The sequence below is a fragment of the Canis lupus genome, chromosome 33 (genome assembly GCF_011100685.1).
Source record: "Canis lupus familiaris isolate Mischka breed German Shepherd chromosome 33, alternate assembly UU_Cfam_GSD_1.0, whole genome shotgun sequence".
NCBI lineage: Eukaryota > Metazoa > Chordata > Mammalia > Carnivora > Canidae > Canis > Canis lupus.
Window position 1 is genome coordinate 27,007,951 of NC_049254.1, and position 21,591 is coordinate 27,029,541.

Consider the following 21,591-nt stretch of genomic DNA (forward strand, 5'->3'; position numbering starts at 1 on the left):
CCGTCTCTCACACAGGGCGCCAGTTCACGTGAGCCCACGTTAACCCAACCCCGGGGAACCACGGTGTGGGGGGCGGGGGCCTCACACCCTGCACTGTGGTCCGGCCCCGGCTCTGTCACTACTTCCCTGGTGGCCTACAGCAAGTCGCCCAACCTCTCAGTCACAACTTGAGATGGGACAGAGAGGCCCGACTGCCCCTGCCGAGACAGTGTGTGTCCACCGGTGAGGATGTTGACAAGAGTAACAAAAATAATACAACTAGCAACTGCCATTCACGGATACGGTGTTCGGGGTTTTATATCCGTGGATGGTTTAACCCTCCCTATGACCCTGTGGACACGGTAGGTTAAACAGCCCCGTTGTCCGGATAAGGACACAGAGGCGCGGGGGACATTAGGACTCCTCCCTTCCGACCATGGACGTCTCCCTAAAATCTCCATCTCCTGGGCAGTGCGGCATCGAGCAGGCGACCCTGACCAGGGAGGGCCGTTTCTGGGGTGACGGGGACAGGCGGGGAGCCGACTGGTGCCCTGCCCTCCTCCCGGGGCTGGCTGTGCCCAGGGCCTCCCTCCCGCCCAGGGTGCTGTACCTTCTTTTCTAAGTCAGGCTCCCTGAAGGTCAGGAGGAACTTGCGGACGTGCTCCGACCGCAGCCTGTCGATGCTCCTGGCGTCAATGGCGCGGCCCAGAAATTCATCCACTTCATCCTCAGGGTTCGCACTTTCCTGGGCGTTCCTGGGGAGCAAGAGAGGCTGCCACCAGGGGGACGCCGCTAGAGCACCCACCTGGCCCCTGCACCGGGCTGGGCAGAAAGGGCCTAATAAGAGGGGTAAGGGGTGGCCCTGGGACTGGGACCCGGACGGCCAGGAGCCCACGTCCCCCGCTCTCAGCTGCGCACGTGCACGGAAAACCGGCCCTGTCTGACCCGCTGGCTGAAGGGCCTCCTGACAATAGCTCTTCTGACTCTACCGATGGATCGTTACAGTAGAACAGCGAAGCCTTAAGGTCGAAGGCTTAATTGCTTTCCCCACAGGTAACAGCCTCTGCTCCTCGCTCTCCAGCTGTACCATCGTCCCGAAAGGAAGGCCAGGACCGCTGTCGCAGAGGCCACCCCAGTGCTTTCACCCAGCTCGGGGCACCCTCCGGGAAGCAGGTTTCACCATCAGGGTGCTGGTCTCAAAGCCCCATTCCTCAAGGCAACGCCCAGTGTTCAGTGGGGTCAGCCCCCAAGAACTGGGAAGTAGAGGAGAAAGAGGACAGTCCCTTGGGGCCCTGGGATGCGGCCGGGGGCCAGCGACCAACGACGTGCAAGGTCTGCACTTTCCTGAGAGCTGCAGGCACGTGGGCGCAATGTGTTTGCGGGGGAGGACAGATGGGTGGCACCGAGACCCAGCCTCTCGGCCCGGGGCCCACGCAGCGCGGAGCTCTGGGGCAGATGTGGGGCTCCCCCTCAGGCCGAGGCAGCAGGGATAAAGAAGTGCACGTTACTCACTTGTCCTTGGGGTCTTCGAAGCCCTGAAAGAGAGGGATGGAGAGAAGGGCAGAAGTATGAGAACGGAGGGGACGGAGAAGCGACGCTTCCAGGGAGGCAGGCCCCAAGGAGCGGGCGCTGGGGGAGGCCTGTCGCTCAGGACTTCTCCCCTCCTTCCTTCTGCGGCGTGGCCGGGCTCTTCCTACGGGACACGCTCTGTGCTAGACGCGGGGCCACACTGCCATTTCCTGTCGCCACTGGCAAAACCCATGTGTCTAAGCTCCTCCTGTCCCCACACCCAATTCCCCAATACCCCCCTTTCCTCCTGGACCCTGGGCTTGGTAGGTCCCTCTCAGTCCTGCCTTGAAATACCTTGAAATGAGAAATCACGAGGTGCTCAATCCTCACATGTGTGCACACCTGCCCCCCCCCCCCCCAAACACACACCCTGAGCACATGAAATCTCCCGGCAGTCCACGAGTTTTGAGCTTGAGAGAAGTTAAGCTCCGGTGACCTGCCACAGGTCTCCTGGCACCTGAGAACCAGGGTGTTCCCACAAGGCCAGAGTTGGGTGGGGACCCAGGAGGTGAGAAAGCTGCTCGCCACGGGTTTGACGACTGCTCGCACACCCAGGGCTGAGCGTGAAGGTCCCGTGTTGGTCGGCAAACCCAAAGCCTATTTACAGCTAATCTATGAAGCCTACAAAACGGGTCTCAGGGTGGGTCCCCTGGAAGGGGAAGGGGGTGGTGACAGCCCCGGGACAGTTCCAGGTAAGGCTCAGGTTGCCAGGGCAAGGACAGAAGGTGACTTGCGATCGCCTGTGGCCCCGTGCGGAGGACGCTACTGCTGGGCAATCGTGGAGGTCAGCAAATGCCAGGAGAACCTGAATCCCCAGCGAACACACCCCTCTCGATGCTCCCTGCAGACGTGGCGTGAAAATGCAACGAAGCAGGATTTACGCTGGTCTTTATGAGCCAGAGCTGCCAGGTGCTGAGACAGCAGTGTCCACGCCGCACCAGGTGTGGGCTTCCAGGGGCCTCGGCAGCCTCCAGGGGCACATCCAAGTGGATGTGGACTCTGAGCTACTCCCAGGCTGCCTGGCGGTTGTCTCCCTGGACAAGTGGACCCTTCTTCCTGTCCCCTGAGAATCATCAGGCCCTCTGTCCAGGCTGCGAGACCTGGCCCACGACACCTTCCCAGCCCCAGGCTGGAGAGGTTGGTGTTACTCAGGTGAGTGCTCCGCGTGGGGGCAGGCCCATGCTGGGTGCTCCCCGGATCCCTGGGGGCACGAGCTTAAGGGGGCAGCAGGGAGCCCGGCCGGGCCAGCCCTCCGCAGACCATGGTGCAGCGCCGGCGCTGGATTCTGTCACAGGGGCAGCGATGATCTTACTCTGGGACTGAGGACAACCGAGCCGTATTATGCTTATGCTGGTCTCTGCAGCTCGGAATTAGACCTGACACGTTTGCGACAAACCTGTTTCTGACTTTCTCTTGTGCCCCTTTGGTCGCCTGCTGGGGCTGGTTGGGCAAAGGTTCTGCTCAGGGTGCCGTGATAGTGTGCGGAGCTCAGCATTGGTTTGGGGTGTTGGCAGATAAACCATGGCAAATGGTCATTAGGAACATGGGCCAGGGCCACTGCGGGGGGGCTCAGTCGGTTAAGCGTCTGCCTTCGGCTCAGATCGCGATCCCAGGGGCCTGGAATCGAGCCCCGCGTTGGGCTCCCTGCTCAGCGAACACTCTGTTTCTCCTTCTCCCTCTGCCCCTCCCCCTGTTCATGATCTCAAATAAATAAATAAATAAATAAATAAATAAAATCTTAAAAAAAAAAAAAAAAAAGGACAGTCCAGCAAACCAGGTTCAAGTTCCCCGACCCGCTTACTAGTTCTAGGACAAATGTCCTCAGCCCAGCAAGGAGGATCCTCGGACAGGCTCCTGCTATCTGTACCACGGCACTTCTGGGAAACAGCTCAGCTGAGTGGGTTCTGTTTGGTTCCCAACTCCTGTCCCTCGGACCTAAAAGCAGGAGCAGAGCCCTTGGCTGCTCCGTGCATCCACTTGAGGTGCTGGCTCCGCTTTGCACGCCCGCCCTGGCCAGCTTCCTGTCCTCCCTGAGCACCGGCTCAGCCTGCTGCTGCTGCACGGAACGCAGAGCCCCCCTGGTTAGATGAGCAGAGGCCCCTGTCTGCCCTTCCTGTCAGCCTTCTTAGTAATCGGTACCCTTAGGGACCTTATGACAGACGTGCCTAAGCACAAAACCAGAGCAGCTCGTCGCTACATTTTAAAAACAGAGTGAAGTTGGAAAAAGATGTAAAGAAGTAAAACCACTGCCTCCAAGTCAGGAACTTTCTTGGTGCTCCCAGCCACCGCCTAATCTCCTCTGCCACCCCCATCGTCAATGGAAGTCAGGGTAGAAGCTCTTCTTTTGTGCATCTTTCTCAAAGATTTCAGGCAAGTTTAGCCCCAGATGCCAATGCTCCGCCTGGCAGCTGCAGAACCACCCCGTCCGCAGCCTAGGCACTCTGGGGGCGCCGTCCTTGACGCTGGCTCCTGGTCACTCTGCTCAGCCAGGATGAGGGACGGGGACTCTCTTCTCCCAAAGGCTGCTGCAGAAGTGTCCCCAACCCTGCTTTTCCACATGCCTTCCCGGCCCTTCCTGCTGGCGAGGCAGCCAACACCACGGAGAAGCCCTGTAGCCAGTCTCCCCCCGAGACAGCCCTTCTGCTAATTCCTGGTCCTAACAATGATTAATGCATCTGCTAAGACCAGTGCTTACACTCCAAACTGTCTCCTTTGAGACTCTGAAATAACTAAAGACTCCACTTAAACCAAGTATCACCAAAGAAAAAAAGCTTTCCGGCAATTTTAAATAAGGAGAGCCCATCAGGAAGGTACCTCCCCTGCCTGCTTGCGGCTCTTCTTCCTCTCCTCACTCCCATAGTCTCCTGCTCTCCTCCGTCGTCTCCCTCCTGTCTTCTTCCCTCTTCCCTCCCACTTGGGTGAGCGCCTTCCTCTTTGCACCCTGGTCCCCCTCTCTGCGCGGACCCCCACTCAGTCCTGGTCACATGCATACAGAGTCCACGGGAGATTATGAAAGCGCTGGGGTGAGAACAGAAAGGGTCCCCCCGGCGTTTTGCTTTGGGGAGGGCACCCAAAGGAGGGGGACTGGTGGCCGGAGACCTGTGGAAGTCCAAGTGCAAAGCCCTGAAGGAAGACTCCCCCCGCCCGCTCCCTCATAAGCTCGGTGTCCTAGGAGTTGCTTCTTTACTGTCAAAAATTAAAATAGAGGTCTTGACTCCATTCCTTGTTGGATCCTATATGGTTTCCTTAGACCTTTGTCATCTGTTATCTGCCAGCTAGCAAGGAGCAGAGTGGCCGGGTCCCCAGCCTGTCCCTGGCTCAGTCTGCTGACACGGCTGGATTTTCACAAATTTATCTGTAGTCCCTGCTGCTGTAGCTAAAGCCTGGTCCAACCCACAGACCCCAAATTGGGGATCCTAGTGCCAGCATCTTATTCCTGTACTCTGGGTCTGAGGGACAAAGTGGCCTCAAACACACACACACACACACACACACACACACACACACACACACACACACTCAGAGCTCCCCATACCCTCCGGCCTCACCCATTCCCCTCTCAGGGTGGGCGACTCCTGCCTGGGAACCAGGCTGCCCTGGAGCTGAGGAGTGTACTTGGATTTAACAAGCCAAGCTCCAAGATTTAAAAAAAGAAAAGAAAGGAAACATTGCTGCTGCTCTACCCTGACCTCCATCACCCCTCTTCCTCTTCCTCCCACCCTATGAATTCATTCTATCATTGACAGAACCCGGGCAGTGCACCCTGGATTAGGCCGCCCCTGGTGCACACAGGGATGGCTGGGGATGTCCGTCCCCCAAGGCAGACAGGTCCCTTGAGATGGAGGCAGCCCCCCTACCATGGCCATTGCTCCTCCAGCCTGCATGCTCCACTGGAAACCCGCACTCAGCAGGGGCGCTTCTCAGCAGAGGGCAAAGGGGACCGTCAGCTGGCACTTGCCAAAAAGTACTGACACGGTTTCTGAGCCAAATGATGTGTTTCAGCTGCCTGGGAGAGGCAGAAGGTGCCGGAAGGGCGTCCAATGAGCTGGTGCCCGACCCGACAGTGCCGAGGGATTACTGGAGGTTTGGGCTGGACTCGGGGTCTGCCTGCAGCCTCTAGGACTCGTGGAGAGGGCGCAGGGTCAGAAGTCAGGCTCTCCGGCTCCTCGTCCTAAGTTGCTTCGGTGGCTCTCCAGAGTCTGTCGGGGAACCCAAGGGGCCTGGCCCGGCCCTCACAGCCACGGAAGACCCCAGCCCTGGACAGTACTGCCTGCAACGCTGCCCCACCTGCTACTTACCATGCGCTTCATCTCCTTGGACACCTGGTTGCCTCCTAGGTGGTTGTAGAAGGGACGTTCGGCCCCCCAGTGGGGCGGGTTGTGCCCAATGGAGTTGGTTCTCTGGCGATTCATCTTGGCGATCATGGCCTTTTCTTCTTTCTGGGAGAAAAACCAGATGCATCAGCCTATGGGCAGAGCCTACCAGAGGAGCCCAGGTGGGGGGGCTTCTCATTCCTCCCAGGGGCCTGGCCGTGCAGGGGTGGGTTGAGGCAGGTACCCTTCTCTTCTGTGCACAGCCTGGAGCCTAGAGCTCACTGCAGAGAGCATCCTAAATCCCTTCACTCTCCCCAACGCTAGTCCTGGCTGGCCTAGGCGGGAGGCTGGTCTTTGGCAACTGTCATCGGCACAGAATCCTCAGGGGTGGGCAGGGATGTCCAAGGTGCCTCGGGGTAAAGGCGGGAAAGGAAACCAGGGATTGCAATCTCCACTCAACTTATCCCAGACAGACTTGTTCTTCCAGAGAGAGCCATAGGGTAGGCCCTGCTGCCCTGAAGGTTCTAGAAACTTGGGTCCCTTGAGATGCAAAGAACAACATACATTATACAAATACACAAAGCAGGGCCTCCCTCAGCTGGCTTCCTGCGTGCCAACCATGATATCTGTCTGTCCATCCATCTAACGGGCTCCAGGTGGAAGGCTGGAGAGGCCCTGGGGAGACCTGAGCTGGCCTTCCTCTCAGCTCTCTCTCTGAGCCTGGGATGGAGCCTGTTGGATCAGGGCCACAGGGGGGAGGGGACGCAGCTTGCTTCAGCTGACACTGCTCTAGGTGGGGGGAGAGGGTATGAGGTGTCACTCTCTGTCTCTGTTTTGTCCTTGCTGGACCACCTTTCAAGTTGGAAGAACACGACCCAGAGAACGTAGGGTAAAAGGTGAGCACTTGGCCTGGGTGGGGCAGGAAGGGGGTGCTGAAGACCTTGCTACGTTGGCAGAGGAGAGAGCGTGGGAGGGGGGCCTGGAAGGAGGTCAGGTCACCCATACTCTTGTAAAAGAGCAAGCAAGTGTTCAAAAATGTGTCAAATAAGCCACTAGGTGCTCTTGCCGGAGCGCCTAAATCCTCCACCATCCCTGTTTGTGGTCCGTGGGGGCCCGACACAGCTCGTGTGCTGCTGTGTCACATGGGGTGCCCCGTGACGTCCTTGCCAGGGTGGACACCCGCCCCAAGGAGCCCCCAAATCTACCTTTGCTGTCACCCAAGACTTTCTCCGGACTTTTCTCTCTCTGCTTAATTTTATCTTCGGTCTAACTTCTCAGGAAAGAAAGAGGGAAGCTTTTCTCTAGCAAAGGTCGCTGACCAACAGGTCAACGCAACGGAAAGCTTCGTCAGTAAAAGGCATTTTAATCTAGGGAGAAATAGAAAATGTTCTCTTCATTTGCTTTAAAAATTAAGAACATGGAACATGACACTATTAAAAATAGAACGCCAAAGCCTGCTAATAATTCAGTTTTATATTTGGGCAAGTGTGGGCTGGGACAAAGGGAGGGAGGAGAAAGGGAAAGGACGGAGGTGCTCCGGAGACCCGAATGTCTGTAGGGACTGGCAGAGACAGGTGAGAGACGGAGAGACAGAGACAGGCCCGATGTCCGCCTGGTTCAGGCAACAGACCAGGAGCGGGGCGGACGTGAAACAAATGCACAGACAGTGGCCGGGGACAGATCTCCTGGCTGTTCCATTCCCACGCCCTGGCCTGCCGCTGTGCCGCTGCTAACTGATTTCAGGCCTGTTGCATTTCTGCAACGGTGGGAAAATGAAAGGATCCCCGTCTGCCGTCAGCCTTTGCAAGCCCTCCGGGGTGCAAGCACTCGATGTGCTTCCCGGGATGCAGGAGCCGCAGCGGCACGAGGGATCCACCACTTGACTCAAGGAGACACGGAGACGAGAAGGAAGCGGATGCCAAGAAACATTCCTTTCTGGGAAGACTAAGGCCCTGCCGAGGCCCCCCACCACCCCGGGCTATCCGGCCCCCCCCGGGCCCTTGGGCCCCCCCCACCCCGCCGGACCCGCTTCTGGGTGCAGCGCAGGATGAGGAAGGTCTCGATACTGTGCTCCTTGAGGTAGGCGTTGCGCTCGCCCCCGCAGCCTGGCTCCACCTCGTAGTCACCGTTCAGGTAGCTGAGTGTGGCCTTGGTGATGTGGATGCGCCTGCAGGGGGAGGGACGCAGGGAGAGGAGAGCAGAGGACAAGACTTGACAACCCCAGTCCCCTGCAGAGCCACACCTCGAGCCCCGAACTCTGGCTCAACTGCCAACCCCAACCGAGGCCCCGACCTAGGTCTCAACGGGCCGTATCCCCCCACTGCCACCAGGGCGCCTCGGGTGGGCCCCTCCCGAGCTCACCGCCACCCTGGCCGCACCGCAGCCCATCAGGTTCTCATCATCACGAGCCCGTCAGGAGGACACAGCCTCAGTCTTCCCAACTTTGCGAACCTGCTCAGCCCAGCTGTGGCTCGGGCTCCGGCTGATGCAGGACTGAGTTCAGATCCCCTAGCCTGGCACGGTGCCCCTTTACTACAGGCACTGCTTCCCCACCCGTCCCTACGAGGCCAAGTGCTCTACTTCCATTCCTTGGAAATACTGTGCTTCCCATGCCTGGGCCTGTCCTCGCCCTGGTCCCTCGGCCGGGCCCTCTCCCCACCTCCACCACCTCCCTCACCTGTGCGGATCCTGCCCCGTCATCCAGGCCAGCTCAGGTCCCACCTTCCTTTGGGTCCTGGCTGCCTGGGAAATACCCATGGCTCCTCCCTCCCCCAGAACTCGACCCCACCTTATCCCACCACAAGCCGCCCTTTTTTGTGCAAGAACCTTCCAGGTGAAGTCTGGGGAAAAGGTTGAGAGGATGCTCCCTACAGCTTGCCACGGTGTGGGGCAAGTGGTTGGCCAAGGAGAGGACTTTCTACTTAAATTCGGCCGCCCCGGAGCTGCAAGTCTGCCCGTCGTGCCCACCCCAGCCCCACGCCCCGCAGCAGAGTGGGGCCCTCACTCACCCAGCCTTGCCTCCAGCTTCCATATGGTTGGCCAGCGTGACGTCATTAGACCAGACGTCGAACTGCCACTTCCTGAGACCAAGGACACCGCAGTGTACTCGCCCGCTGTGAATTCCCACGCGCATGTTCACGTTCACCCCTGTCACCTCCCGGACCAACCTGGGGATGGAGCAGGGGTAAGGCTGGGAGAGGGTCGGGGCCAGGTGCACAGAGTAGGGGCGAAGCTGGGAGGTGTGGGGTCGGGGTGTGACACAGGTGCAGGTGTCAAAGCGGCATTTCTCTCTGGTCTAGCCCCCAGGGCACCCACCCACCGAGGGGTGCCCGGGGCTGAGCCTTGGGGCGCTGCTTCCCGGCGTGGCCACAAGAGGGCACAGCGCCTCGCCCTACAAGCCCGGCCCTACAAGCCCGGCCCCACGGTGCCCGCCAAGGCACCCAGGGCGCTGTGTTCTCAAGGTGCAAACGCGAACCATGCCCACTCGAGCCAAAAGGGGGAAGTTCCAGCCGCTCCAAACCCCACTCATCTAACGTTCAGATTTGTCCACGCTGCTGCTTCTCGGACACAATTTGCAGAATAGCAAAAGGTGGTTAACGGAGTTTCAAGGGCGGACATCTGTCCTGCTCAGGAGAGGAGGGGAGCCTGAGCAGGTGCAGGGGACCAGAGAGGTTCCATGTGCTAGAAGGTGGCACCAGTACCCCCGCCCCGCCCCGGCCACGAACCACACCCAGGGGTGAGGGGCTCTCCAGGGGATGGGCGGGCCCTCTGGGTTGGAGAGTGTGATGGGCGCTATATCCTGCATGTGTCTGAGGTGCGGGGTCTGCAGGAGAGGGTGCAGGTGCTCCAGGGGGAGGCACACAGTGTACTCTTCAGGGACCTGGATGCTCCAATACCCCGGGGTAGGCCCGCTCAGCCAGCGGCAGGAGCAGCCGTGGACGCTGGCCCTCCTCCCACCCCCGACGCAGGGCAGAGGCGCGTCATTCCTGGCTTCTCTCGTCCTGGCCACCTCTGCTGGAGCTGTGCCTTCCGTGCACGGTGCCTCGGGGCCCTTGCTTCGGGTAGTTACAAGCCGATCTACCTTTCTGGCTTAACCCCCGGGCCACCTGCTGCAGGAGGCCTCTGCTGGTCCTCCCGATGGAAACGAATGCCCCCTCCGGGGCCCTCCCATGCAGCCTGCCTCTGTCACCTGCTGGGGTCTGCTCCGCTGGTACCACAGCAGCGGGAGTCCCGGCCTCTCCCTCAACAGACTCCGTGCTCCCAGGCGAGGGAAGGAAGCACTAGCTCGCCCAGGCATGCAGGGCCATCAGCGACAACCGCCAAACCGAAGGGACCCGGCCACCGTCCTGGACGGCTACTCTGACCTCTGACCTTGTCCACCGTGGCTTTTCCTGTGCCCCTGCCCGGGATACTTCTGAAGCTCAAAGCCACCGAGCCTAAGCTTGGATTTTCCATATATATATATATATATATTTTTTTTTTTTAATTTTCCGTATCTTTTAATGGAAGATGGGGCCCCCTCTCTGGACAGCAGTGACCAAGAATTGGCCAAAGATCTTTTTTACTATTGTTTCTGGCAAAGATGGATTTTCTTAAATGGGGACACCCGTGTTTTCCATCCACCCGCCGTGTTATATCACCCTGGTGGGGGGCAGATGTTTAACCTCTGTGAGTCCAACTTTCTCACCTGGGAAGAAATGGGGCCAGAGGGCTCTACACCTGCCTGGGTGGTTGTGGGACTAAGAGACTAGGGAGCAATGCATAGGGCGCAGTTCGCAGGCCAGCTGGTCCTCCTCTCCTGCAGAGGTGGGGCCACGCCTCCTGCTGCCCTGGAGTCTGCAAAGCTTTCCCTTCCTACAGGACATGTTCCTTGGGGATAAACTTCCCAGGCTGCTGTGGGCAGAAGTTGCCCAGGATAAGGCTCAAAGCCAAGAGATGCAAATCAACCCTCCAACGTCCGTTACCCAGGCTGTGGGACGGTCCCCCCACAGACGGGCACTTACGAGATGGCCTCAATCATGTCCATGCCCATCTCCACGCAGCAGTGGGCGTGGTCGGCCCTCGCTTCAGGCAGCCCAGAGACACAGTAATAACAATCCCCCAGGATCTTAATACGTAAACAGTGATTCTCCTGGAAAGCAAATTAATTTTAAAAATTAAAAATAGTAGGAAAGAGAAGTGGGAGGGAAAGAAACGGGAAGCAAACAGATTCACCCCATGCCTGGAATAACTTGCCTTTTAGGGCAGTGAGCACAGACCCAGTGCCGGCAGATGCATGGCCCCAGCCCCAGGACAGGCTTATCAAGAGCTGGGGGGGATGGAGGACAGGCTGAGCAGCCCTCAGGCATTCCAGCCTCCCCAGGCTCAGGGACTCACTTTTACGGTCACTGCTGAGACCCAAGAAGAATGCAGCTGGTCCGATGCGGGAGCACATAGGGCAAACTCGTCAGTTTGAGGAAGGCCCCCAAGTTGAGAGTCAGTGTCCCTGGTTCCACTCCCAGGCCCTAGAGAATGCTCAGACTCTTGGCCTAAGGTTCTACCAACAGTTTTCTGATTCTCCTTCTTTTACAGAAGACCAAAGCAGGAATGAGACTTAGCCAAAGCTTGTCTGACCCTCAGACTGTCTGAGACTTTGACCAAACAGAGTGATGCTAACCAGCAAGCCTGTGAGCGCTAAGACCCCCCACAGAGCTGAGGCACTCTGCTGCTCCTGAGTACAATAAGGTCAAGACTGATCCAGGACAATAAGGTCAAGACTGATCCAGGACTAGGACTGGGATGGGGTGTCATTAGTCACCAGTCCTCAGCTCTCCAAGGCTGGCCCCCAGAAGTTACTTCAGGAAGTGGGACACTGGGATGCATGTGTCTGTGTGGCCTTGGATCCTCATTTAAGGCCCATCCCATGCCTGAGGTCCCAGCACATACCCAACTCCCCTCATTCCTGTTCAGTGATAAAAAAGCATCAGGCTGGCATGAGACCCACCATCTCCTGCTCTTAGAGGCCCTGGTACCACCTCCGACCAGCGCCAGCCTCTCCTCAATGATCTGATGTCCTGTAGGGCGAAAGGGAACGTGGCCGCAGGTCGTTGGACATTGCCGGTAAGTGGCCCCTGACACATAATGATTCTACAAAGACCCAGAGCATCACTCGAAGACACAAAAGCTGGGAAAGGATAACAGTGTAAACGGGGACCTAACGAGTGAACACGTCATTTACTACTCCAGGCCCTGGGCTGCTACTTCCAATTTGTCCAAACGGTGCAGAGTCCTCTTTCTGGAAGCCTCTGGGGGCTGACACACAGCTGTCCGCAGGCCAGTTGGGTTTCAGACTCATTCTCTCACCACTCTGGCCGACCTCATCAAGAAAATGGCTCTATGGGCACATAATTTGTCCCACCGAACAGAAATTCCTCAGGGGCCTGGGCAGTGTCACCTGCAAGCCTTACCAACCCCTTCCTGAGACGGGGAGCTGGCTCACTTGCTCCCTGTGACCAATGACAGTATAAAAACACGTCCGACTGCGTGCAGTGTGAGGACACGTAGCCACAGCCCGTGCAGCCCCTCTGCCCCTCCCTAGTTCTCAGCAGTGGGCTCCGCACAACAGGGCACATGAAGGCACAGTGCCTGTCGCTGGGGCCCGGCGGGTCCTTGGCCACGGCAGTCTCCCTCGGGCAGCGCAGATGGGCCTACCCTTCTGGCTCTGGCGCGGGCCCTGGGTGCTGAGGACAGTAGGGAGGGTGACTCACCGCAGCCAGCTTGTCGAAGCGGGCGAAGAGCTCATTGAGCGTCATGACCAGCTCCTGGGCAGTGCACTGGGATGCCAAGCTGGTGAAGCCCTCGATGTCAGCAAACAGGATGCTGGGGAGACAGGTGGAGGAAGACCCCCATGAGGGAGGAAGGTCAGGGGGACAGCCGGGGCCACCCTGGGCCTTAGGAGGGCTGCTGGCCAGCAAGAGTCCTGGGGAGGCCGGGGGCGGGGGGCTCCAAATGGCTGCTGGGGAGGCATAAAGAGGCCTGGCAGTGGAGAACCGAGGAGGCTGGCTTCTCCGGGCTGGCTGGGAGATGAGATACAGTCCTGCCTTCTGTGCTCTAATTATGCCTTCATTCCTGCCCAGGTCGGGGGGTGGGGGTGGTGTGTGCAGAGGCATATGAGGCCTGGGAGTGAGTCTGCCTCGGGTACCAGAGGCAGGGGCCTGCCTCCCCGTACCCTCCTAGTTGTCACCTCTTGGGCCTGCCCTGTTTGACTCCTGAGCAGCCCCGTCAAGGTAGCTGGGACCCTTAATTCATGTGCTTTGAAAATGCTTCGGGCCTCGATGGCAACCATACTAAGGTCTCACTTCCCAGTCCCACAGATAAGATTTCGGACCCAAGCCCTCCGTCCCTAGGGAATCCTCTAGAAGGGACAGACTAAGGAGGCTCAGGGAGGAAAATGAGGGGAAGACATAGCCAGCAAGCACGTCTGGAAGCCTCCAGCTCGTCCCTGCCAGCAGCTCCAGCCTCATCCCCAGGTGCGTCGTCAAATGTAGCAGCCAGTCCCTGCTCTGCGCACCGTGGATCTCCTATCCGTCTCCGCGGCTTGTGTTCCCGAGATTGAAAATGTCTTCCTCTTCTTTCACAACACGCTGCTAGAGGTGAGGCCCCAGGGCTGGAGTGTTGGAAGGGCCCCTGGAGTTTTGTTTTGTTTTTTTTTTTCTTTAAATGGACACAAAAATGTAATAACTCTCATGTACTGAAATGCTCCCAGTGGCCTGGCTCAGAGCTGGGAGCTTCCAAAGTGTCTTCTCACTGAGTCCTCCAGGCAGCCCTGCAGTGAAGGCTTGGTGTCTCCTCGCGGACGAGGCAGCTGAGCCTGGGGAAAGAAGCTGCAGACAGCAGCCTGGTGGGCTCCTTCCCCCGGGCCTGTGTTCTTCCCACCATGCCACAAGGCTCCTGAGGCTCTAGATCGTCTTCCTTTTTAAAATTAAGAACGTAGAACTAAACACATCTTGTCACTGTATTTGGAAAATGTGTATTAGGGCATTAAGCCTGTCTTCCTATTCTCATGTTTGACATCTGGGGTCAGTAAGGCCTGGGGAGCCTATTGGTCCGTCCCAGGCTAGCTGGGTCTTGGAGAGAGCCAACAGCTTTCCTTAGGGTGCAGAGCCCCGCACCCCAACCAGGCTCTCACACCCCGGCCACTACTCTCCTGCCCCGATCACCCCAGGGACAGGTACCAGACCCAGTCCCTACACTCCAGGGCCCACTGAAATTATGTAAACTAGCCCATCCCAAGCCTGCTTTCTCTGCCTCACCTATTCCTTCCTGCAGAAACCCCATTGAAGGCTCTGGTCCTCGACCTCCTCTCACTCTGCTTCCCCACTGGTGGAGGTGGGGGGGGGGCTGCTGGTTTCCCACGGTGTGGCATGCTCCCTCCTCCCAGGGTGAGTAACAACCGATCTTTTCAATGGCAGTCGTCTCCTCATCTATTTGCCTTTGCATGTCTGGATAATAACAAAGCCTGCATCTGGAAACAGCTGGACTGTTCTGAGCACTTCATGGGTATTAACACACTTCAACATCACGACCACCCTGTGAGGTCAGCATCCTCCTCTTCTTACAGGTGAGAAAACGGAGGCACAGAGGGGATGAGTCACATGCCTAAGGCCACACAGGCAACCTGGCTTCACAGCCCAGGAGTTGATCCTATAAATATTAAGCTGTTGGCCCCACAGCCATCTTAAATGAATAAGAGCATCATTCAGGGGTCTGGCGTTATATGTGGGGCAGAGGGAGGCAGAGGGGCACGTATGGGCCGCCACACGTGGCGGTCCAGGACTCGAGGACTCCACCGAGGGGGGGCACGCGCACCAGCTGCTTGCCAGCTCACACGAGGGAAGGTGCAAACAGATGAGCCGAAGGAGGGGAAAGAAGAGAAGCTGAGGGGGAGGAGGAGGAAGAGGAGTGGAGAGGAGAGAAGCTGCCCTGGCAGGGCACAGGAGAGGGCAGCTATGCGGGCAGGGGCTCAGAAGGTGCACGGGAGTCGGGGGGCTCCACCAGCCTTTGGTGCCTGGGGTCTGACGGGCTCAGCAGCCTGCCTGCCAGGTAAGAGGAGCAGGTGAGGGCAGGCTGCCCTGCTCCCGATGCTGATCGCAGCTCCCTAACGAGGTGCAGCCCTCTCCCCACCCACCTGCGCTTCTCTGCCTGCCAGTCTTTCAGGCAACTGGCCCACTCCACTCAGGAACAAGAGGAAGGTCTCCCCCGGTCTAGGTAAAAGCACCGTCACATGGCTGTTCTGGAAATTCTTCTCTAACTCTCAGGAAACCAAAGCCAGCTCAGGCTGGGGTCAAGATCCACTGCTCCAGACTCAGGAAACCTTCATCGGCCAGGGTCAGTATCTCCAAAGCAAAGCCAGCAGGTGCCAGGCCCAGCGGCTATTCTATGCCAAGTCCAAAGCTGCAAGCGGAGGCCTGGCTTAGGCGGCTGATGAGACCCCAAAGTTCCTGAACCCCGCACTTGGACCACCGGGTCAGGCAGCCCAGGGCAGCAGGCTGAGGAGAAGCAGGGGAGGAAGGAGAGAATGGGCCACCCCTAGAAACGCGAGTGTGGTCCAGGGGCTCAGGGGGTGAGTCTGGGACTCCATCGACAGGGGCGCACTCAGCAGCTGTGGCATCACTGAGCTGCGACCTCCCACACCTGCTGAGCTGACCCAGCCAGGTGGGAGGGACAGGCCTGCCACCATGCTCCTCCTCCACGGGGGACCTCGCTGGCCCTTAGAACACTTTCTTCCACAGCTGCTTACACCCCCGCTAGACCAGCGGCTCTTAGTCCTGGGGTCTGTTGGAAACACCTGGAGCTTTTACAAGGTGGCCCCAGAGCCCCCCCGCCACGCCCAGACATTCTGGCTTAATTAGCCTGAGGTGGGGCTCTGCTATTGATTGCGTTTGCTCGGTTTTATTTTAAGCTTCCCTGGTGATTCTAATGTGCAGCCAGGGCTGAGAACCACCGCACTCGCTTAAATGTCACCTCAAGGAGACTTCCATCGCCCTATATGAACCTCTAACCTTTCCCACGTCTGTCTGCCCTCCCTGCCGTATTCTGCTCTGCTGCTCGGTTCACTCTCGGCTATAGTATTGCTGTTGTTGCTGTTACTGTTACGTTCCTGTTTATCTCTTCCCGCTAGATCAAGAAGTCCTTGAGGGAGGGATTTTTTGGCCTATTCCGTTCCCTGCTGCATCAGCCACCAGCACAATGTCTGACACACACACAGTAGATGTTCAAGAAAATGTGCCACTGGACGACTGACCAAGGACAGGTCACATCCCTGTGCCCCCTGCCCCATCTCTCCCCCCACCCCGACCCGCACGCACCCGAGCACGATACCCGGCCCACGGGAGCCACGTCTGTTAGCTTCCTGGGGCTGTCATAGCAAAGTGCTACACGCTGGGCGGCTTAAAGCAACAGAAATGACTTCTCTCACGGTTCTGGAGGCTCGGGGTCCGAAATCCAGGTGTCAGCAGGGCCTTCCTCCCTCCAAGACTCTAGGTGGGACCCTTCCTTGTCCACCCTTGGCATTCCGGGGCTTGCGGCTTTGTTACTCCAGTCTGGACCTCTGACCTCACCCTGTGTATTTGGGTCTTTATACAACATTTTCCTCTTCTCATAAGGACACCACTTAGACCGGATTAGGGGCCCACCATACTCTAGCATCTCAACCTGATTTCATCTGCAAAGACCCTATCTCCACAGTCACGAGGACCAGGGTCAGGACTTCGACAGATCTTTTAGGGTGACGCAGTTCAACCCGTAATGGTGCCTGATGTATATTTGTTGAATGGAAGAGAATATTCACACTTTCAAAGCAAGCAAGAGGCAAGACCGCTCACTCCAGCAGCTCTTCCTTCGACCCTATGGGGCCTCTTGGGGTTCCAAGCTAGTCACCTGAGACAGGAGCCTGTGGAGCCCAGGGCCTGGGGCCAGCAGTATTCAAGGGACAAATGCAAGAATGGTTACAGAAGCCATGAGCAGCTTCCTGGTTCACACTGGTGTGTGAGGGGCCAGAGTCTCCCTCCAACCTGCTGGGATCGACTCTTCGTGACCTGTCTTGGGGTTTTCAACAGCTGCTGAGGAGTCAGGGAGGGCAGGCTGCTGGCTGATGAGTTGCTAGTGAGACGGAGCGACCCGCCAGCCAGAGAGGAGAGGCTCAGAGCAAGCTTCCAAGTTGTGCAGAGGTTTGGACGGGGTCTCTGAGGTCCCAACTCCAAAACCCCGCAGCCTCTCCTACACATTTATGGAAATTCTGCACCTCCGCATTCCCCCTACCTCCTGTCAGAGGCGAAGTCACACTCCTCTGCTGCCTCGGGGGAGGAATTTGCTCAGTGGCTGTCACTCTGGAAGCTCTCCTGTTTTTGAGGTTTACCCAATTGCAGACTGTCTGTTCCACTGGCCAGAGTTTCCTGAACTGCTCTTTGGGAACCTGAAGGCCATTTTACAGCCACACGGGGCCCAGGATGCAGTAAGGTCCTCGCTCATTGATCGGCTCCCACTTGAGAGCTCATCTTGGCAAGGCCATCAGGCCCTCGTGGTGGGTGCGCGGAGGCCAGCCCCCCCCCGGGCGGCGCGCTGCTCCCTAATTGCCTGCCATCCATCACTCACGTCGCCCGCCTTCTACTCCGGAGGCAAGAGCGGCAGGCACTTCAGCCCAATTATCCCAATAGGCCTTTCAGCCTTCTGCTGCCTCGGCTCAGCTTCCCCGCGTGCATTTTTGGGTAAGCACACATTTCCTCGCTGTTGCTCCCTCTTGTACCAACAGATGCTGTGACCTCACGGAGATGCTGGGGTCTGACCCTGCTCCTGAACAGAAGCCACACATCCAGCAGCACCTGGGATGCCCAGACGCCGAGTTCTCCTCCTGGTCTGGGCGGCAGGCAGTGCCTCCATTCTCCGCACTGCAACAGAGGGGACTCAAGAAAGGCTGAGAGGCCAACCGCCTGTCAAGGAGGGCCCAGGAGGGCAGGGGGCCTGGGGAAACAGAGTCATGGGGAAGGGGCAGGAAGGGAATGTGGCAAGGTCTCAGCCCAACTCCCAGGATGTCGGGCCCAGTGGGAGCTAAAGGTCTTAGGGGAGCAGGGCAGGAAGTGCCCTGGAGGCCGCAGCAGCAGAGCCTGGAGAGGCCCAGCCATAGGCCAGGGGTCTACCCCCTGCAGTGTGCCCCCCTCCTCCCCGCATCATTTGCTCCAAGCCATACCCCTAGTAAGATACAGGAGGAGCGGTGGGTCACTGGCACACGCTAGGTGAACAGCACAGTCGGGGTGGTCGTATCAACGACTGGCTGAGAATGGACACCAGATGACGGGCATTTTCCAAGGGGGGTGCGAAGTAGTCAGAGTAGGACGTATGGACAAGGAGTGGCCCAAGAGCCTTCTGAGGGACAGGCAGGGAGAGGAAAGGGGGGAAGGTCAATGAGAGGATGCTGAACACACTGGACATGTGTACAGACTCCACCCTGGGACAGTCACACCCTCTCCACTCTCACGGCAACGCGACACCTTCCTGCAGAAAGTGGAAGGGCCCTGGGACTGGCTTGACTGTCAGGATGGGGTCTAGGCGGTCTGGGGTCAACATATGTCCCGGAATCCCTGCTGCCAGCTACAGGGCCTCCTGCAGACCCCATTCCACCCCCTGGTCCCTTGATCTTGTTTCTGCCCACTCAGTCCTACCACCTAGACAATGGACCTCCCATTGCATTTATGGACTTTGCATTTACAAAGCCCTGCAACGTGCCGGAGGAGAAGCCCGCAAAGTGGGGAGGGGACCAAGTCCGAGCAGTTGTCAGTGACCTCTCAGTGATAAGTAGGTGGGGCTCCCTGTTTTCTTCTCTATATTGTTAGTTCCTAATTTTTCTACAAGAAACACACTTCCTTTGTATAATAAAACTGCTGAACACTAACAACAATCTTCTAGGATCTGATTCTATCCCTTCTATCTTCATGATGTCTTTTCTGACTTGCCCAGCTCAGGATAGTCCTTCTTATTCTGAATTCTTATTAGATCAGAGTTTCAAAGGCATAGCCTGACACATTTAACAGGCCAGTGTCTTGTCACCCTAACTTCTCTCTCTTCTTCTCTACCTCAGGGTCCCCAACTTTGGGTCCAAAGAGCTAAAATAGTAAGTTCTAGCTGGCTGCTGGCTCCATGCCCCGCTGACCCCCATTCCACATCCAAGGACAACTCAGGTCCCTTGTGAAGACCCACCACCGTGCAAGGGAGTTTAGAAACTAAACCTTGTGCACTGCTGGTAGGAAGGTAAAATGGCAAACCTCTATGGAAAACACTACGAGCTTCCTTAAAAAATTAAAAAATAGGATTATAGGCCATATGATGTAGCAATGTCACTTCTAGGTATACACTCAAAGGAACAGAAAGCAGGACCTCAAGGAGGGTATTTGCACATGCATGTTCACAGCAGCATCATTCACCACTGCCCAAAGGTGGAAGCCGCCCAAAGGATGAATGGATCCACAAAAGGTGGCAAACACACACAATGGAGCATTATTCGGCCTTAAAAAGGAAGGAAATTCCAGCACACACTACAACATGGATGGATCTTGGCTATGTTCTGCTGAGTGAAATAAGCCCACCGCAAAAGAACACGTACTATATGGTTCCACTTACGTGAGGCACCTAGACTAGTCCAACTCATTGGCACAAAGTGGAATGGTGGTGGCCAGGGGCCGGCGGAGGGCAGGAATGGGGAGTCGTTGGTTAATGGGACAGAGTTTCAGTTTTGCAAGATGAAAAAAAAAAAGTTCCGGAGATGGATGGGGGAGGTGGTTGCACGATAACGTGAATGGTTAAAACGGCCAATTTTCTACTATGTCTGTCTATCACAAGTAAAATAATGAATTAATTAGTTAATTAAAGAGCAGAGCCCCACCCCCAGGGGCTTCCCTAGTGGGACCAGCTGGGTTATGAGGCTGCTGTTCCCAGGGCACCAGATGCAGCCCGACCTCACTGCTGAGGGCTGAGCCGTCCCTGAGGGGCCCGCACGCTACCTCTCCTACCTACTCCGAGTCCTACCTGGCAAGGAGTGGCAGCACAATCAATGTGGGATGAGTGAGATAATAACATAAAGGCCACTTCTGTCTAGGATCGGTATTGCGTAGAGCTCAGAATACTTTTCTTAATATCAGGTTGGAGACAGGAATGCTAGGTGTTTACGGACCATCCCTCATGTGGTCGGTTGCCGGGAATGTGACTGGAGGTAAACATTTTTCCTCTCTGCCCACAGGGCGCACAATCCACCCACAGGTATCTGAGCATCGCGGACGTTGTCGCGAGGCCCATTGTAATTCAGAGCCATGCCGCAGCCGAGCCAGACACCAGAACGACCTGGGGAACACAGCCAAGTCCTTGAAGGAGACGGGAGAGGAGATGATAACCTTAGAAGCGGGAGGTTCAGGAGAGGCTGGGGGAGAGAAGGGAAAGGAGGGGGGAAGGAGGGAGGAGAGGGAGCCCTCCCCAGAACCTGCCACTCCCCCACTGTGCGGGGACGGCGGTTACCTCATTTCTACCCCGGGGTCCTGGCAGGTCTTGGGGCAGGCTCCTGAAAATGAGGCTGTGATTGAGCCAATGGGCCAAGACCCCACACTCCATCCCGAGCCCATCCTCAGGGTCCAGACAGATGGGGCCAGGGGAGGAAGGGTTTCCTCAGCTGAGGACCAGCACCCCCTGGAGGAGCTGGCTCTCTGGCCCTCCGCACCATCTACAACCTTTAAATCCTAAGAGCTCTGGCGTGAGGCAGGTCTTTCAGGTATGGAACTCACCCACTATGGACCCTTCCGGCGGTGGAGTGCCCTTCAGAACCCTCTCAGGCCTGGCTCAGATGTTCCCGGCCCTCCTAAAGCCTTTGGGGTATTGGCCACCCAACCTTGACTCTCAGCTCATACCCGCTCCACCTCCATAGGGCAGTCTGAGGCTACCTCCTGGGTGGGGGGGGCCTGGCCGGGGCTTACAACTCCACCCCGACAACCTTCCCAGCACCCCTCCAGGGAGTGGTCCTAGGGCCCCTCTTACAGGCTTTGTTCCTTTGTGGCTTTCATCATAACAGAATAATGGGGTGGCAAATTTTGTAACATCTATACCCTTTAAGGATGCAAAGTCCCACTAACCGTTCCTCGTACCCTTTTAAGGATTGCAAAGTCCTCATGGTGATATGTCCCCAATTTACTAATCAATCCACGTTTGCTGTGTGTCTTCCTGAACAGAAAGTGGGCTTCCCCAGTATCAGAGACATTGTCCTTCTAATTCCCATTGCAATCCTCGTCTCTAAGGTCAGTGTCCCATGGTTGGAAACAGAGGGAAAACATCCACTGAACGGACGAGTGAGGGGGCGTCACCACTCCCATGTTGTAGACGAGGATCGTGAGGCTCAGGTTAGGTGACCTGCCCAAGTTCCCACGGCTGCTAAGGGGCAGAGAGGGGTGTGACCCTGGCTGCTCAACACAGACACTCGTCTTGTTCCACAACGTGACCTGGTGGCAACTGGGTTCAGGCAGCGTCTGTGTGTACTGTGACCCAGGGGATGTGCTGTGTGCTTCCAGGGCTGGCCCCTTCCACCCTCCTCAATGTCCTTCCTCCCAAGCAGAGCACTGGGAGCACCCAGCCCAGAGCTGCCTCTGCTGGCATGTGCTAGAGGCCTTTGTCCCCAGAATGGGCACGGCACAGCCCCCTATGACAGGAGAAGGGAGAGAGG

At 57.4% G+C, this 21,591-nt stretch overlaps 1 protein-coding gene across 1 annotated transcript in view; it reads right to left on the minus strand.

Moving 5' to 3' along the window:
* Positions 1 to 12,721, minus strand: part of ADCY5 (adenylate cyclase 5) — a gene marked incomplete at its 5' end in the record, with an annotated part of 42,857 nt that extends 30,136 nt beyond the window's left edge. The window contains 7 exon segments of the mRNA NM_001168460.1: positions 590 to 734; positions 1,492 to 1,514; positions 5,847 to 5,987; positions 7,887 to 8,028; positions 8,870 to 9,028; positions 10,865 to 10,992; positions 12,608 to 12,721. Coding sequence (NP_001161932.1) covers positions 590 to 734; positions 1,492 to 1,514; positions 5,847 to 5,987; positions 7,887 to 8,028; positions 8,870 to 9,028; positions 10,865 to 10,992; positions 12,608 to 12,721 — 852 coding nt within the window.
* Positions 12,722 to 21,591: the final 8,870 nt, after the last annotated feature.